Raw genomic sequence first — 19,020 nt, forward strand, 5'->3', positions numbered from 1 at the left:
TATGAGATTAAGTTTAGTACAGCATTTGTAGAAAGAGTGGTGTATAATAAATATAAGTTGTTTCAATTCATTGTTAATTCTTCAGTCACAGATTTTTATGGCACGTAAAATCCTATATATTGCTAAAATTTTTCGTATAAAGTACTGACAGATAAGCCATACTTCGTCAATCGAAGAAAATTTTCTATCTTGAAGGTGCAAGAAGTTTTCTTTTTACCATGGTACATATGATGCTTGGAAAGATACTGCGATTCTTATACCTTTTAACAATTTCCCCTATCTTGAAAATAGGAATATATGTTAGATTTCAGTAGCTTCATTTTCAAAATGTATTTAATGTGTAACTGCGTTTTGGAGGAGGAGGAGGAGGAGGAGGAGACTAATGTTTAACGTTCCGTCGACATCGAGGTTATCAGAGACGGAGCACAAACTCTGATTAGGGAAGGATGGAGAAGGAAAGTGGCGATGCCCTCTCGAAAGAACCATCTCGGCATTCCCTGAAGCGTTTTAGGAAAATCGCAGAAAACCTGAACCAGAATGGTCGGATGCGGATTCGAACCGACGTCTTCCCGAATGCGAGTCCAGTGTGCTAACCACTGCGCTACCCCTTTCGGTAGTGCTTTATTTGATTTCACTAATTGGCTGTTGGTGCACAGTAAAGTAATAATGTAAGAAATAGACGACTAAGTATATTTGTGACAAGTGTACATAACCATATGTTGTAACTTGAAGATGTTTTCACATTTGAAAACAAAAAAACAAAAAATCACAGTAACGTTTGCAATTCCTGAAAAAATCTGCAGCACGTTAAACGCGACTAATATCGTTTAAATCCTGAATAAGAAAATATGTTAAATTTCCATTACAGGCTAGAGGCGAAACTCTGAAAAGCGTTCCAACGTACATCTCTCTTCCCTTATTATTCACTTATTTATTCAGTGCATCACCCTCCCCTTCTTATTAACATTCTTTGTTTTTTCGCAACACCCACTTGCGATGTGAGACAATTCGCTGAAATGCTGTCCTTCTACACTTATGATCTAATTTACAATCTGCGAAACTGGGACATTAAATAAGGCTTTCATGTCCACTTCAACTTCTTTTTAAGGGAACAAGCGCGACGCCCATTGTCTTAATGCAACTACAGCCATACCAGAGAGCAGTGAAAGGAGCGGTTGGAGAGGTAAGTGTTGAAGGAACCTCTCCTCTTTTTCTGTACGCTTCTCCCATTCGTGCTCTCCCCGAACACCTTTGTCACGACGGGCCTTCGGCCTGAGTTCAGTCAATACCATCAGACAGTGCTATCCTGCACATGTCTGCTCAGTGCATTGCACGGCGCTCACTTGAAAATTATATGATATCCCAAAGCGTCAGCTAGAACGTTTCGGCAAAGATTTCTGATTAGAAGCGGACAGTTACTTATTTTAAACAATTTATTATGACTGCAAAACAATACCCCAAGATAATTCTTAGAATACACTATAGTGAAACAGCAGCTACACCATGTTAATGTAGTTTCGTACGTTTCATAAGCCAGGTACCTTCTTATCGCCCTTCTGTTAAATTGTTGTTGTTGTTGTGGTCTTCAGTCCTGAGACTGGTTTGATGCAGCTCTCCATGCTACCCTATCCTGTGCAAGCTTCTTCATCTCCCAGTACCTACTGCAACCTACATCCTTCTGAATCTGCTTAGTGTATTCATCTCTTGGTCTCCCTCTACAATTTTTACCCTCCACGCTGCCCTCCAATGCTAAATTTGTTATCCCTTGATGCCTCAAAACATGTCCTACCAACTGATCCCTTCTTCTAGTCAAGTTGTGCCACAAACTTCTCTTCTCCCCAATCCTATTCAATACCTCCTCATTAGGTACGTGATCTACCCACCTTATCTTCAGCATTCTTCTGTAGCACCACATTTCGAAAGCTTCTATTCTCTTCTTGTCCATACTTGTTATCGTCCATGTTTCACTTCCATACATGGCTACACTCCATACAAATACTTTCAGAAACGACTTCCTGACACTTAAATCTATACTCGATGTTAACAAATTTCTCTTCTTCAGAAACGATTTCCTTGCCATTGCCAGTCTACATTTTATATCCTCTCTACTTCGACCATCATCAGTTATTTTACTCCCTAAATAGCGAAACTCCTTTACTACTTTAAGTGTCTCATTTCCTAATCTAATTCCCTCAGCATCACCCGACTTAATTCGACTACATTCCATTATCCTCGTTTTGCTTTTGTTGAAGCTCATCTTACATCCTCCTTTCACGACACTGTCCATTCCGTTCAACTGCTCTTCCAAGTCCTTTGCTGTCTCAGACAGAATTACAATGTCATCGGGGAACTTCAAAGTTTTTACTTCTTCTCCATGAATTTTAATACCTACTCCGAATTTTTCTTTTGTTTCCTTTACTGCTCGCTCAATATACAGATTGAATAACATCGGGGAGAGGCTACAACCCTGTCTCACTCCTTTCCCAACCACTGCTTCCCTTTCATGCCCCTCGACTCTTAAAACTGCCATCTGGTTTCTGTACAAATTGTAAATAGCCTTTCGCTCCCTGTATTTTACCCCTGCCACCTTTAGAATGTGAAAGAGAATATTCCAGTCAACATTGTCAAAAGCTTTCTCTAAGTTTACAAATGCTAGAAACGTAGGTTTGCCTTTTCTTAATCTTTCTTCTAAGATAAGTCGTAAGGTTAGTATTGCCTCACGTGTTCCAACATTTCTGCGGAATCCAAACTGATCTTCCCCGAGGTCCGCTTCTACCAGTTTTTCCATTCGTCTGTAAAGAATTCGCGTTAGTATTTTGCAGCTGTGACTTATTAAACTGATAGTTCGGTAATTTTCACGTCTGTCAACACCTGCTTTCTTTGGGATTGGAATTATTATATTCTTCTTGAAGTCTGAGGGTATTTCACCTGTCTCATACATCTTGCTCACCAGATGGTAGAGTTTTGTCAGGACTGGCTCTCTCAAGGCCGTCAGTAGTTCTAATGGAATGTTGTCTACTCCCGGGGCCTTGTTTTAACTCAGGTCTTTCAGTGTTCTGTCAAACTCTTCACGCAGTATCGTATCTCCCATTTCATCTTCATCTATATCCTCTTCCATTTCCATAATATTGTCCTCAAGTACATCGCCCTTGTATAAACCCTCTATATACTCCTTCCACCTTTCTGCCTTCCCTTCTTTGTTTAGAACTGGGTTGCCATCTGAGCTCTTGATATTCATACAAGTGGTTCTCTTCTCTTTCAAGGTCTCTTTAATTTTCCTGTAGGCAGTATCTATATTACCCCTAGTGAGACAAGCCTCTACATCCTTACATTTGTCCTCTAGCCATCCCTGCTTAGCCATTTTGCACTTCCTGTCGATCTCATTTTTGAGACGTTTGTATTTCCTTTTGCCTGATTCATTTACTGCATTTTTATATTTTCTCCTTTCATCAATTAAATTCAATATTTCTTCTGTTACCCAAGGATTTCTATTAGTCCTCGTCTTTTTACCTACTTGATCGTCTGCTGCTTTCACTACTTCATCCCTCAGAGCTACCCATTCTTCTTCTACTGTATTTCTTTCCCCCATTCCTGTCAATTGTTCCCTTATGCTCTCCCTGAAACTCTGTACAACCTCTCGTTCTTTCAGTTTATCTAGGCCCCATCTCCTTAAATTCCCACCTTTTTGCAGTTTCTTCAGTTTCAATCTGCAGTTCATAACCAAGAGATTGTGGTCAGAATCCATATCTGCCCCTGGAAATGTCTTACAATTAAAAACCTGGTTCCTAAATCTCTGTCTTACCATTATATAATCTATCTGATACCTTTTAGTATCTCCAGGATTCTTCCAGGTATACAACCTTCTTTTATGATTCTTGAACCAAGTGTTAGCTATGATTAAGTTATGCTCTGTGCAAAATTCTACAAGGCGGCTTCCTCTTTCATTTCTTCCCCCCAATCCATATTCACGTACTATGTTTCCTTCTCTCCCTTTTCCTACTGACGAATTCCAGTCACCCCTGACTATTAAATTTTCGTCTCCCATCACTACCTGAATAATTTCTTTTATCTCGTCATACATTTCATCAATTTCTTCATCATCTGCAGAGCTAGTTGGCATATAAACTTGTACTACTGTAGTAGGCATTGGCTTTGTGTCTATCTTGGCCACAATAATGCGTTCACTATGCTGTTTGTAGTAGCTAACCCGCACTCCTATTTTTTAATTCATTATTAAGCCTACTCCCGCATTACCTCTATTTGATTTTGTATTTATGACCCTGTAATCACCTGACCAAAAATCTTGTTCCTCCTGCCACCGAACTTCACTAATTCCCACTATATCTAACTTTATCCTATCCATTTCCCTTTTTAAGTTTTCTAACCTACCTGCCCGATTAAGGGATCTGACATTCCACGCTCAGATCCGTAGAACGCCAATTTTCTTTCTCCTGATAACGACGTCCTCTTGAGTAGTACCCGCCCGGAGATCCGAATGGGGAATATTTTACCTCCGGAATATTTTACCCAAGAGGATGCCATCATCATTTAATTATACAGTAAAGCTGCATGTCCTCGGGAAAAATTACGGCTGTAGTTTCCCCTTGCTTTCAGCCGTTCGCAGTACCAGCACAGCAAGGCCGTTTTGTTTAATGTTACAAGGCCAGATCAGTCAATCATCCAGACTGTTGCCCCTGCAACTACTGAAAAGGCTGTTGCCCCTCTTCAGGAACCACATGTTTGTCTGGCCTCTCAACAGATACCCCTCCGTTGTGGTTGCACCTACGGTACGGCCGTCTGTATCGCTGAGGCACGCAAGCCTCCCCACCAACGGCAAGGTCCATGGTTCATGGGGGGGTCTGTTAAATTATCAAAGTATTATGTAAACAATTAACAATTCTTTAGCTTTGCATGTTAGTTTAAACTAAATACAAGGCAGAAAACACAGCTCTTCTGTTCGCCACAAATGCCAGCACAAGCAGTGTACGTCAGGTGGTTGTTCTTCCTCATATTGATAAATTTTTTGGAGTGGGGATGGGAGGGGAAAGAGAAGAGCAGAAAGAGGAAACAGCGTTCAAAACTTCGACGAGGGGGGAGGAACAACAGACAGAACTTTTAATGCAAATTTATTGCTGTTTATTTTTCCTTATCTGAAGACTTAGTGTTCGAGGCATCATTGCTATCAACGAACTTTTCTCGGATGCTTCCTTCAAAAAGACTTTTTCTGCAGATTTATTAGAGTGACGTACGTACTTAATCCTGTCTTCCGCCATGACCTCATCAAGTGTTTACTCAAGTGAATTCTGCACATCTCTCATGCTGAGTTTGAAATTTCTGGATGGAACCTTACCTTTCAAGAACCCACACATTTACTAAAAGGTTGTATTGGCAGTGATAAGGGGGCTGCCTCACAAACTCGTCCTCCATTTCTGCTGCTAAAAAATGGTTCAAATGGCTCTGAGCACTATGGGACTCAACTGCTGAGGTCATTAGTCCCCTAGAACTTAGAACTACTTAAACCTAACTAACCTAAGGACATCACAAACATCCATGCCCGAGGCAGGATTCGAACCTGCGACCGTAGCGGTCTTGCCGTTCCAGACTGCAGCGCCTTTAACCGCACGGCCACTTCGGCCGGCTTTTCTGCTGCTAAGCTGTCAAGTTAATATTGTTTGTAAATGTGTTTGTCACCCCTGAGTTCCTACAACATCGATCTCGTGTAGCATCCCAAAATTGAAATAATTTCTCTTCTAGCCACTGTGCAATTTCCATCTTCTTTTTATTTATATTTGGAATTGTCACCTTTTCTCATGAATGATAACGGGGGTTATCCAAGACATGTCACGACTCTCTTCTAAATCTAGTAATAAACCTAAACCAGTGTGTAAGTACATCACTATTCACTCATTCGTGTTAATAATTGAATTTGCAGAATGTAAATATTACCTTTACGCTTTCGACGAAGCGATATCTATATGATACTGCATGGTAGGTGGTAAATCCGTTTCGTTTGCCAGTCGATATTTTAAACACGTCGTTGCCTTTTGAAACCTGCCAGATGTACTTTCTGGTGTGATTCCGATTTAGGTCACATCGGTACAAATGAAAGGCCAATGACGCTTTTCTTTCCTGAGATTTATTTTTCTCAGAAAACGAAATATAGCTGCTGCATTATCGGAACTCTCCAGCAGAATATATTGTCCTTCTTTGCATTTTCTGTACTTGAATCCCAAAGATGTTAGAGTTTTTAACGTGAATGGCAGGTCCCTGTGAAAGCAGTCTTGTGTAAAACAACTAATATCTTTTGGCTTGTAGTTCACTCGCCTAGGTCACAACATTCTAATACAGTACGACGATCCACGTCTTTCTGGCGACTAAAGCTTCGTTTCTTGACCACAAGTTTGCATTGCCCGATCTTCTACAAATTTTATATCTACGGTACGTAGTGAAATATTACACACATCTCTTGTATTCTGCGGTGACGATAAAGTTTCGTGTGTTCTGGTATTGTCTTTAAGGCAGAGCAAACATTGTATAGGGCTTCCTCTGTTTGGATCTTTGTGTCTTGAAATTCAGTCATCTTAATTTGTAAACAAAGATAGCAGTACTACCTGGTGAAAGTCACTGCTCTCTTCGCAGACGTACACTTACATGTAAGGGACACACAAGCGAATACTAGACAGTGGGTAGCAGCAGTGTTGCATGGCCGTGCCAGCAGCAGTATGAATGAAGCGCAGTATTCCCGCATAAAATTTATTGACCGGTGTTCGTTTGGTACTAGATGCTGCGTGGACGGCACCTATGATAGAACGGATTCTGTGCCAGAAGTGTGTGTTTAAAGGCGTGGATCAAGCCAGACTAGGCCAAATGATTCTCATTGGCAGTTATAAACGAGCGGGTGGAAGCATTAACATACCTCCCTCAGCCTCCACTTTCACTGCTCTCTAGTATAAAACAGAAGTGGTGTTTGAAGAATGCGACAGTTCAATGAAATAGTGTCCCTATTACCCATGGCCCTTAAACAGTCCTCGCACAGACTTCTCTCAGATGTGACGAACAACATGGACCACAGCGACGGAAGCGTCTGTAATTAAACGCCCAGTACTCATATCTTTGGTGACACTAATTGTGTGGAAAAAAATGGTTCAAATGGCTCTGAGCATTATGGGACTTAACATCTGTGGTCATCAGTCCCCTAGAACTTAGAACGACTTAAACCTAACTAACCTAAGGACATCACACACATCCATGCCCGAGGCAGGATTCGAACCTGCGACCGTAGCAGTCGCGCGGTTCCGGACTGAGCGCCTAGAACCGCTAGACCACCGCGGCCGGCAATTGTGTGGACAATAGGACGTAGTCTAACTCATGTTTCCGTCGCTAACATTCAGTCTCCCACTGCGGAAGACATCCTAGTTGGCCATAAAGACGTAGTTAGGTAATATTTAACTGACATAAAATGCTGAACAATTTGAAAGGTGTCTGTCTTAATCACCAATCTTTCATATGTTCCATTTATTTACATGTCTATTTCCAGCACGCACGTTTGCTTTTGTATCGGCAAGACATTGATGATTTCCGCACATCGGCTACGCTTGAATCTTCGCCTGTGGTATTTCAAGCTCGTCAGCTTCAGACGTTGAATACCGTCGCCTTACGTGGGCAGGCTAGATTTCGAAACGAGGGAACGGCAGTTAGTTGGAGTGTGTTTTCTGTTGTGGCTGCGAGCAGGTAGACACTGCTGGCCGGGAAGTGGTCGCTGGAAGTTGTATGTGAAGGTCAGACTATTGTCTGATGTATTGCGTTTTGACACTACTGTGGGTAGAGGGCGTGATATTAGTGTGAGGTGGTTATGAGCTACAGTAAGCTGCACTGAATATATGTATATAGGGTGGTCCATTGATAATGACCGGGCCCAATATCTCACGAAATAAGCATCAAACGAAAAAACTACAACGAACGAAACACGTCTAGCTTGAAGGGAGAAACCAGATGGCGCTGTGGTTGGCCCGCTAGATCGCGCTGCCTTAGATCAACCGGATATCAACTGCGTTTATTTTATAAAAGGAACCCCCATTTTTATTACATATTTGTGTAGTACGTAAAGAAATATCAATGTTTTAGTTGGACCACTTTTTTTCGCTTTGTGAGAGATGGTGCTGTAATGGTCACAAACGTATAAGTACGTGGTATCACGTAATATTCCGCCAGTGCGGACGGTATTTGCTTCGTGATACATTACCCGTGTTAAAATGGACTGTTTACCAATTGCGGAAAAGTCGATATCGTGTTGATGTATGGCTACTGTGATCAAAATGCCCAACTGGTGTGTGCTATGTATGCTGCTCGGTATCCTGGATGACATCATCCAAGTGTCCGGACCGTTCGCCGAATAGTTACGTTATTTAAGGAAACAAGAAGTGTTCAGTCACATGTGAAACCACAACCACGACCTGCAACAAATGATGATGTCCAAGTAGGTGTTTTAGCTGGTGTCACGGCTAATTCGCACATTAGTAGCAGACAAATTGCGCGAGAATCGGGAATTTAAAAAAACGTCAGTGTTGAGAATGCTACATCAACATCGATTTCACCCGTACCATATTTCTATGCACTAGGAATTGCATTGCGACGACTTTGAACGTCGTGAACAGTTCTGCCACTGGGCACAAGATAAATTACGGGACGATGACAGATTTTTTGCACGCGTTCTATTTAGCGACGAAGCGTCATTCACCAACAGCGGTAACGTAAACCGGCATAATATGCACTATTGGGCAACGGAAAATCCACGATGGCTGCGACAAGTGGAACATTAGCGACCTTGGCGGGTTAGTGTATGGTGCGGCATTATGGGAGGAAGGATAATTGTCCCCTATTTTATCGATGGCAATCTAAATGGTGCAATGCATGCTGATTTCCTACGTAATGTTCTATCGATGTTACTACAAGATGTTTCACTGCATGACAGAATGGTGATGTACTTCCAACATGATGGATGTCCCGAACATTGCTCGCGTGCGGTTGAAGCGGTATTGAATAGCATAGTTCATGACAGGTGGATTGGTCGTCGAAGCACCATACCATGGCCTGCAAATTCACCGGATCTGATGTCCCCGGATTTCTTTCTGTGGGGAAAGTTTAAGGATATTTGCTATCCTGATCCACCGACAACGCCTGACAACATGCGTCAGCGCATTGTCAACGCATGTGCGAACATTGCGGAAGGCGAACTACTCGCTGTTGAGAGGAATGTCGTTACACGTATTGCCAAATGCATTAAGGTTGACGGACATCATTTTGAGCATTTATTGCATTAATGTGGTATTTACTGGCAATCACGCTGTAACAGCATTCGTTCTCAGAAATGATAAGTTCACAAAGGTACATGTAACACATTGGAACAACCGAAATAAAATGTTCAAACGTACCTACGTTCTATATTTTAATTTAAAAAACCTACCTGTTACCAACTGTCTTCTAAAATTGTGAGCCATATGTTTGTGACTATTACAGCGCCATCTATCACAAATCGAAAAAAGTGGTCCAACTAAAACATTCATATTTCTTTACGTACTACACGAATATGTAATAAAAAATGAGGGTTTCTATTTTAAAAAAACGCAGTTGATATCCATTTGATCTATGGCAGCGCCATCTAACGGGCCAACCATAGCGCCATCTGGTTTCCCCCTTCAAGCTAGACGAGTTTCGTTCTTCGTAGTTTTTTCGTTTGACGCTTATTTCGTGAGACATTTGGCCCGCTCACGATCAATGGACCACCCTGTATATTTCAGTTATGACTTCATATTGAGAAAAACAAACGTATGCCTCTCTTTGTCTGCTCAGCAACAGGTTTTCTTTACGACTTGGCGTGTTACGTTGGAGCAGTGCGGTTGCGTAGATCTTCTTATCGAATGGGTAGGAAACTGGCATTAACGGCTATTGGGCCTGTAGCGTTATAGACGTATTGTAAGGATATTATATGTATAGTAAGCCAAAATGTTACTATATTCGGACTCTTTGTTGAGACTTAACGAAAATAAATACCGACAGTCGTAATTTTATAAATTATTTTATTTCGTTTTGTTTTATTAGCAGTTACGGTTCCTCATTGGCACCATCTTCAGGCCCCTATACACTTACCTGGATATGTCATCTAAACGTTTGTGCTGTTTTGTGGTATTATGGCTTTGGGAGGTCATTTCGACGAAATATAACAACGTTATACATGAAAGCATAAATCTGAGCTAGGAGATATTAAATGTAACAAAAAGTTCCCCTGCGCTATTAAAGTATGGTGTACGTAGAACGACAAGTGAGAGTAGTCAAATTGTATTTTGCTAATTTAGGCCTTTTTCCTTTTTGAAGGCAGTTATATATTCATACAATTTAACAGACGTGATGGAAGTTTAAATCTGGAACTAGCCTTTGTAGCCTTTGAGGTTGTCTCCAGTAGTAAGGGATGAAACGTTGGGAACGGAAACATCCCTCTGAATCCTATAAAATAAACGACGCAAATACAGCGTTTATACGAGATAATACTGTCTCTTTTCATTTCTGGGTTTGCATTTCCATCTGGATAAGTTGAGTGCTGTTATACAGGCATTATCATTTATTCTGGGCATACTTTTTGTTCGAAAACGGCTACTTGAGGACCACTAACGACTGTTAGCGTTAATATTTGTCGGAAAAATATCACAATAAATATTTAAAGGTATAAGCGTTTGATACAGCTGATAAGACTCGATAATAAAGTCTTAATGTATAGTGGAATGAGACGTTAGATGTAAGGAAAAGCTAAAATTAATTATACAGGGCTATTACAAATGATTGAAGCGATTTCATAAATTCACTGTAGCTCCATTCATTGACATATGGTCACGACACACTACAGATATGTAGAAAAACTTATAAAGTTTTGTTCGGCTGAAGCCGCACTTCAGGTTTCTGCCGCCAAAGCGCTCGAGAGCGCAGTGAGACAAAATGGCGACAGAAGCCGAGGAAGCGTATGTCGTGCTTGAAATGCACTCACATCGGTCAGTCATAACAGTGCAACGACACTTCAGGACGAAGTTCAACAAAGATCCACCAACTGCTAACTCCATTCGGCGATGGTATACGCAGTTTAAAGCTTCTGGATGCCTCTGTAAGGGGAAATCAACGGGTCGGCCTGCAGTGAGCGAAGAAACTGTTGAACGCGTGCGGGCAAGTTTAACGCGTAGCCCGCGGAAGTCGACGAATAAAGCAAGCAGGGAGCTAAACGTACCACAGGATGGCGCTCCACCGCACTTCCATATGACGTTCGGCATTTCTTAAACAGGAGATTGGAAAACCGATGGTTCGGTCGTGGTGGAGATCATGATCAGCAATTCATGTCATGGCCTCCACGCTCTCCCGACTTAACCCCATGCAATTTCTTTCTGGGGGGTTATGTGAAAGATTCAGTGTTTAAACCTCCTCTACCAAGAAACGTGCCAGAACTGCGAGCTCGCATCAATGATGCTTTCGAACTCATTGATGGGGACATGCTGCGCCGAGTGTGGGAGGAACTTGATTATCGGCTTGATGTCTGCCGAATAACTAAAGGGGCACATATCGAACATTTGTGATTGCCTAAAAAAGCTTTTTGAGTTTTTGTATGTGTGTGCAAAGCATTGTGAAAATATCTCAAATAATAAAGTTATTGTAGAGCTGTGAAAGCGCTTCAATCATTTGTAATAACCCTGTACTCTTCATGCAGCATCCACTAGTCACTTGGAGCCTGTAATCAATGTACCGCTACAATTTAAATGTCTTGATAGTGCATCAACAGTTTTTAAACGATTTAGATAACACTATAGAGGCCCATGAACACTCCACAATACTTCTGAAACGGTAACAAAACTGGAAACGCATGCAAGTTAAACAACAACATGCCATGTCTGATGGCCTTTGAAGTAAGTTTAACTTGAAAGGACGTCAGGCATCAAGGCAGGCTGTTGTTTAAATTGTATGGCGAGGAAGCAATAAGGGAAGTGAAGGAAAATTTGAGATCGTGAGTGAGAGCTCAAGGGAAATAGGCAACATTGTTAAGATTTTCTAGCAGTAAAGTTCTTTTGCACTGACGTAAAGAAGGGCGAGGAAATCTATTAGATGAAGTAGACGGCATACACTGCGGAGAGTCCGGGATGGCGTAAAAAATAAAACAAATAATTAGAAAATCAAAAAACTAGGATGAATGTTACAAAGAATCATAGAAAGGAGAGCAAAGACTCGCTCAAAGTGAAATTTCGGTAGTAGGAGATACGGAATTAGTGTCAAATCTAGGAATCAATCAAGAAGGAACAGAATTTCCGTACACTGTTACAGGCAAAGGACATTTTCTACATCAGCACGGTCCAACTCTAATCAACTACTTGCACTGAATCTAGATATAATTTCCTGAGATTGTAGCGGAGAAACAGCACTGTATGGAAGAGAAAGAAGGTCCGTGAATTAATCAGGTAAGCGACAGGAATCATTTGAAATGTGATGCTACGAATGATCTAAATTTCTTTCTCTTCCTTCTCGCTCATCTGTAGCTGAGCGAATACTTCGTCTCTGGTTTTAACGATGTTGCAGGAACGTCAACCTTTCACTCTTGAAGACGAAAATTACATGTCTCTTTATTTTTCATTTTCACGTTTTCTCTGCTGCATAATGCAAAATAATGTGAACCTAAATACTGAAGTTTAAAGAAATTGTGGAAATCTGGCAGCTGCAAGTGTCGACGGGACAATTTTGCAGCCAGTGCAGGCTCTTCCTCCGAGCGTTTCCAGCGACTGGATGTAAGACGTTTCTGTTTGTTGTTCTATTGTTTGAAGTGCGGCAGATTAGAGACAGAATTATGAAGTATTGTCTTGAAGCACGAATTTATTTGAAGTAGTAATATGTGAAGACAAACAATTACACGAAGTGTTGCCCACAAACTTCGTGACGTCGTAGTTCCTACCAAGTCTTCGTCCGAGATTGTCATACTTTTGTCTTTAGCAATAAATAAGCGTAAACGTGGGATCAGCTATGAAAGAAGCCTCGTAAACTCGTCCATTCCAGACCATATAATATGTAGTGTGCGAAAAGAATGCAAGGAAGTAGATTTATCCAGGAGAAAGAACTTCTATAGATGGTTTGTTGACAAGGATATTTGCACGTAAAAAAATTTCTTGTGACTGGTGTGGCGAGGTTTTACATTTTAAGGCACTTCTGCACAAGAAATGTACGGTATTGCGCAATAAAACACCATAAAAGCTCACCACGTAAAGCATTGCCCACCCGCTTAAAACAGCACTCTGCTAGCTTTGTTACGAATGTGCCAGTTAGTGTGTAAAATCAACGCATTAAGTGGGATCGACGTGAAGGTCCTGATAGAATAGCTGAAATAAGCTTTTGGAAGTTCCCATGACCTCAATACGATTGAAGTTACCTGATTTATTGATCTATCAACAGCGTATCTACATGAAATAGTGTATCTCTCGCACCCCATAAACACGGCCTAAAAAAGATCTTAACCGAAAGGGGCCAGAGGCAAGTGGTACGCTTTGCCAGTAACAGTCGGCTTCAACTCGACAGGAATTGTTGCCGTCTGTGAAAGCAGGTCCATCTCAACCAGATTTCGAGGGAACACTGCGTAGCGAACTGTTTGCAAGGTGTCGAGCGCACCGACTGACTAATGAGTCATTTAACCTGCAGTGCGTGAAGGACGAAGTTCAAGTGGAATGAGCTTCTCTGATGTTTGTTTGTGCTTTGTGTACCATTACTTGTGCCTAACCGTTCAGGTAACTCTGAACAAACTGAGACGTTTATTTCAACTCTGTTTCTTTTACTTTTTAATGTTGAGTATTCTGTGGACACTGGTATCTTCCAGGATCACAAGAGCCTTGTTCGCAGGACTGACGTACACGTACCTGAGATGAGAAACACAGCGGCACTCTATCTCATTCCGACTGGCCGGCTAAATCTGGCAACCTTCACCAAGAGGAAATGTCTGGGATTATTTGGAATAGTATGTCCACTGATGACCCAAAACACTATGACCACCTGCTTAATAGCTCGTATATCCGTCTTCGGAACGAAGTACATAACTGATTCTGCGTATCAGGGATCCGACAATTTTTTTGGCAGGTTTGTGGAGGTATGTGACATTAGATGTCTACGCACAAATCATGTATTCGCGTAAATAACGGGCAGCTGATTTGCGGTAATGGCGGCCGGTAGCGAGCCAGATGGATTCGATAGAATCACGCAAATTTAATCGCCGAGACATCAACGAGAGTTCAATACAACACTCCTCAAAACGCAGCAGCACATTTCTGGCTGTGAAACAAATTATACTGCTGAAACACGACATCGCCGTCGGGGAAGACATCTGGCATGAAGGGATGCCGGTGATTCGCAGCTGCCAGCGTGTCTTCGATTACTTCCCCAAGTCCCACGCGCTGCACGTCTCGATCCGCCGTTCGCCTCGATGACGGCATTTGTTTGAGACGACCATCGACCTAGTGTAGCAAAAATGTGATTCACCCGAAGAACCGAGAGGTTTCCATTGATCGACGATCGAATCCCAATGGTCCCATGCCCACTGCGTAGTTGGCGATGTCGTTGCCTCAAAATAAGAACACGTAGTGGTGGTCTGCTGAGGAAGTCCACACTCAACAATGTACGATGAACGGTGTGCTCCGGAACGCTATTGCGTGCACCAGCATTGTGCTCTTTCGGCAGAGATGCCACAGATCTCCAACTATCCTACTTTACAGAGCAGTCAAGCCTCCGAACCCCACGTTCTGTGAAGAGTAGTAGACGACCAACCATTTAGCGCCTTTGTGGTCGTTTCACTGTGCTTCTACCTCTTTCCGTAGATGCTAACGACAGTTGAACCCGAACATTCGACCAGCTTCGCCGTTTTCGAGACACTCGCTCACAGACTCTGCGTAGTAATAACCTGCCCTTTGTCAAAGTCGCTTATTTCAATGGATTTCCCCATTTGCAGCCCATATGTTCACTAGGGTGATTTCCCATCCGGGGTAAATCAATTGTGAAACGCAAAGTAGTTATAAAATTTTATTATAAAATTTTATTGTAATCAAATAGGAAACTTACAAAAACATCATTTTTCGAAATAGCCACTTGGTCCATCATTGTACAAGCGTCTTGATTCCCTCATAAAAGAAGGTTCTCGGCTGAGCTGCGAGCCAGGAATGCACCGCTTCTTTCACTGCTTCGTCCGTGGCCAATCGACGGCCCTTATTGTCTGTTGGAGTGGATCAAACAAGTGATAGAAGGGCAAGATCGGGACTGTATGGAGGATGATCCAGTACTTCAAATTTGAGTTTCTGGAACGTTTCAGCAGTGTGGGCAGCACTATGCGGACGGGATTGTCGTGCAACAACACAAAAACACCTTTTGACAGCAATCCTCGGCGTTTCCTTCAAATTGGAGGCTTTAGCCTAGCAGTAAGCATCTCACTGTAACGTACACTGTTTATTGTTGTGCCCCTTTCCCCATAACGTTCCAGTACTGGACCTTATGCGTCGCAAAAAACCGTAAGCATCAGTTTTCCTGCGGACGGCTGGGTCTTGAACCTTTTTTTTTTTTTTTTGCACGACGAATTTGGATATTTCCATTCCATACTCTGCCGTTTACTCTCCGGCTCGTAACTATGGGTCCATGTTTCGTCACCAGTGGTGAACCTATCTAAGAAGTTTTCCCTTTCGTTACCATAGCGATTCAAATGTTTTTTGCAGATGTCCAAGCGCGTTTGTTTATGCAACTGTGTGAATTGTTTTGGGACCAATCTTGCACAAACTTTATAAAACCCAAATGTTTTGTGGATGATTTCGAAGGCAGAGGCGTGACTAATTTGCAGATGATGTGCCACTTCGTCAATAACTAATCGTCTGTCTAAGAGAATCATTTCACGTGAACGCTCAATGGTTTCTTTATTCGTGGCGGTAAACGGTCGACCGGCTCCTTCATCGTGCATAACACTTGTGCAACCATTTCGGAATTTTTCAATCCATTTGTAGACACTCCGTTGTGGTAAAACACTGTAATTCGGCCCCTGATACGTCTTCCGAGCACAAAAAAGAATCACTGAACGTTGCTCTTCTTTAGTGCAAATAGACAGCGGAGCAGCCATGATTAACAGCACGGCAGCGATAACGAAACTAACCTAGCAGCTTGAAAATTGCAAAGATATAACAACAAATAAACAAAGTATGCGTCATCAACGTAAAACGACAGTACTACCAAAATAAACAAAATTATAACTAAATTGCGGATAATAAATGACTTACCCTCGTACATGCTTTTGTCACCGCGTCATGTGCCTGCAACGCCACCAGCCGGCATCCAACGCCGCGGTGAGCGGTGGTCGTAATGTTTTGGCTTAGCGGCGTGGCTCTATAGAGTCCAACCATCATGAGCAGCTTCAGCTAGATGTTGCACACCTGAAGAACCGTGTGGGATCTCTTCCTCGCCAAAGTAAGGCCGTACTCAAGGCAAGAGGCGGTGTTAAGACGATACTAACGTAATGTCTGCTGGATGAGACTAATTTTTTGTCTGGTGTGCTTTTCATACAGTTGATGCCATTACACTGTTATAAAATGCAGGTGAAGTGTTCAGTAAATGCAAGCGCGAACAGCTCGGTCTAATTCCTGGACTCGCATTCGGGAGAACGACGGTTCAATCCCGCGTCCGGCCATCCTGATTTAGGTTTTCCGTGATTTCCCTAAATCGCTCCAGGCAAATGCCGGGATGGTCTCTTTGAAAGGGGACAGCCGGCTTCCTTCCCCGTCCTTCCCTAATCCGATGAGACCGATGACTTCGCTGTCTGGTCTCCTCCCCCAAACAATCCAATCCAATCCAAATTAATTCCTGTCATGTCACTGTTACCTATGTTCTATAAGCGGCAGTCAAATGAAAACGAGAAAGATTAAAAAATGTAAGTAAACTGTAACTTATTCCAAAAGTAACCACCGTAGCTGTAATACATTTATCCCACCGTGAAACAAGACGATCATCCCTTCATGGTAAAATATTTGTGGTTGTTATACGGAACCTTGATTATTCGCTGACGCGGACCTTTTCGTCTGAAGCATACAGAGGGCCACGAATGTCTTTCTTCAGGGCTCCAGAAACGCTGAAATCGCATGGGAATAGATAGGAACTGTGTGGGAGATATGTAAGACTTTCCCAGCCAAACTTTGCAGCGTAGTCGAAACAACGTTGGCAACAAGTGGGTGGGTGTTATCCTGCAACGTAGTGATGCCGTCCGCTTGGACTTCATGGCGTGCTTCAGTTTTTGTCCACGTACCGCTGTCCGTAAATTGTTGTCCCTTGAGCCAGAAAGACAATGAGCAGCGGCCCCTTGGAGGCAAAGAGAAAGTTCATAGACTTTGCCCAGCCGGTGTGCCCGTTGTTTCGGCTATGCTGTAGGCGTTTCGCTCGAAGCCCCTACACATCTTCCATACACTACCGATCTCCCCCCCCCCCCTTTCCCCTGCGAAGAAAGACATTTCTGAATGTCGATTTGCAATCACAATTCCTTAGTCAACCACAAATATTTTTCCATGAAACCGGACCGTCCTGTCTCACAGTTACCACTTATGACGATTACTTTCGAAACAATAGGCAGTTTTTTCCATTGGTCTCGTTTTCATTTGACTGCTCCTCATAGAGGAAAAAATTCCAGGTCATTTTAATTAGTTTATAAGTTCGCCCCTGGTAGCTGAGTGGTCAGCGTGACAGAATGTCAAGCCTAAGGACCCGGGTTCGATTCCCGGCTGGGTCAGAGATTTTCTTCGCTTAGGGACTGGGTGTTGTGTTGTCCTAATCATCAACATTTCATCCCCATCGACGCCCAAGTAGCCAAAGTCGCCGGCACGGTAGCTCAGCGTGTTCGGTCAGAGAGCTGGTTGGCCTCTGTAATAAAAAACTGAGTGGAAGGGTCAACAAACGAACTTGAACGGATGTCATGTGACGTCCGCATCGACCAAACACAACGAGCAACGACGAACAAAATGAAAAAAAAAGTGGCGTCAAATCGAAAGACTTGCACTCGGCGAACGGTCTATCCAACGGGAGGCCCTAGTCACACGACATTTACATTATATATATTAGCTTACAAATGACTGGAAAAAACCATGGATATTTTCACGCTACCGGGCACATTCCTGCACACTCCTTGAAAGTTACATCAGGAAGTTTCGATATCTGGACAGTCATTCAAAGTCCTTCGCCGGCAGCCCTATACGTTTAAGTTTCCCTAAAACATCCGCTTGCTATTGACGCACTGAAGGATTCAACAACACCTGAAACAAATGTAATTAGTCTTAATGAATTGCAGTACATGACAGATAATTTGCTCAAAACTGTGTGCGGAATACCTTAGTGCAGTGCAGTACTAGTATTAGTATTTGAAATGCATTAGAAGTACGGAAAATCCATATCTAAAATCTAGCTCCATCAATGAAAAGCGTTTTGCGGTTGCTGACCTTGTGATGCGCTGCGTATTTACCTTGACACACATTTATGATAGGCACCGAGGAAGAGCAGACAAACAGTACCGTTGGCGTTCACAGTTGCTACGTTTCCACAATAATGTACTAATTTAACAAAATTTTACAGAATCTGTACTCTGCTCTAGAGTGTAATAACGAATTTTTCTGTCATCGAAACCAGCTGGGCCCGTTGTTGGAAAGCGCGACCTTCGCGAGCCACGTGGCCAGCTCAGAGCTGCTTCTGCAGAAGAGGCGGCAGCTGGCTGCGGACTTGCCCTCTGTGCACAGCAACCCAGCGGCCTCCGAGGTGGGTACTCGTACGCTCCCAAGCACGAACTCCTCAGTCCCCGTGCTGCATGCGTATCAGTTGCATCACTTTCCTTTAATGGCTTGCCACGTCCGTCTCTTATGCCCATTTGTACCTTTTAGTCTTCGCTGAAACATTACAAGAATGTTTGTCTTTCTGCCAAGAGTGGTGGTTAGAGGGACGGGGGAGGAGGGA

General features: G+C 42.7%; 1 protein-coding gene across 1 annotated transcript in view; it reads left to right on the top strand.

Annotated features, from left to right (window-relative positions):
* Positions 1-19,020, top strand: part of LOC124594351 (glutamate-gated chloride channel-like) — a 180,465-nt gene that overhangs the window by 117,313 nt on the left and 44,132 nt on the right. The window contains exon 9 of the mRNA XM_047132721.1: positions 18,700-18,825. Coding sequence (XP_046988677.1) covers positions 18,700-18,825 — 126 coding nt within the window. The remainder of the gene's footprint in view (positions 1-18,699; positions 18,826-19,020) is intronic.

Source organism: Schistocerca americana, chromosome 1 (genome assembly GCF_021461395.2).
Source record: "Schistocerca americana isolate TAMUIC-IGC-003095 chromosome 1, iqSchAmer2.1, whole genome shotgun sequence".
Taxonomy (NCBI): domain Eukaryota; kingdom Metazoa; phylum Arthropoda; class Insecta; order Orthoptera; family Acrididae; genus Schistocerca; species Schistocerca americana.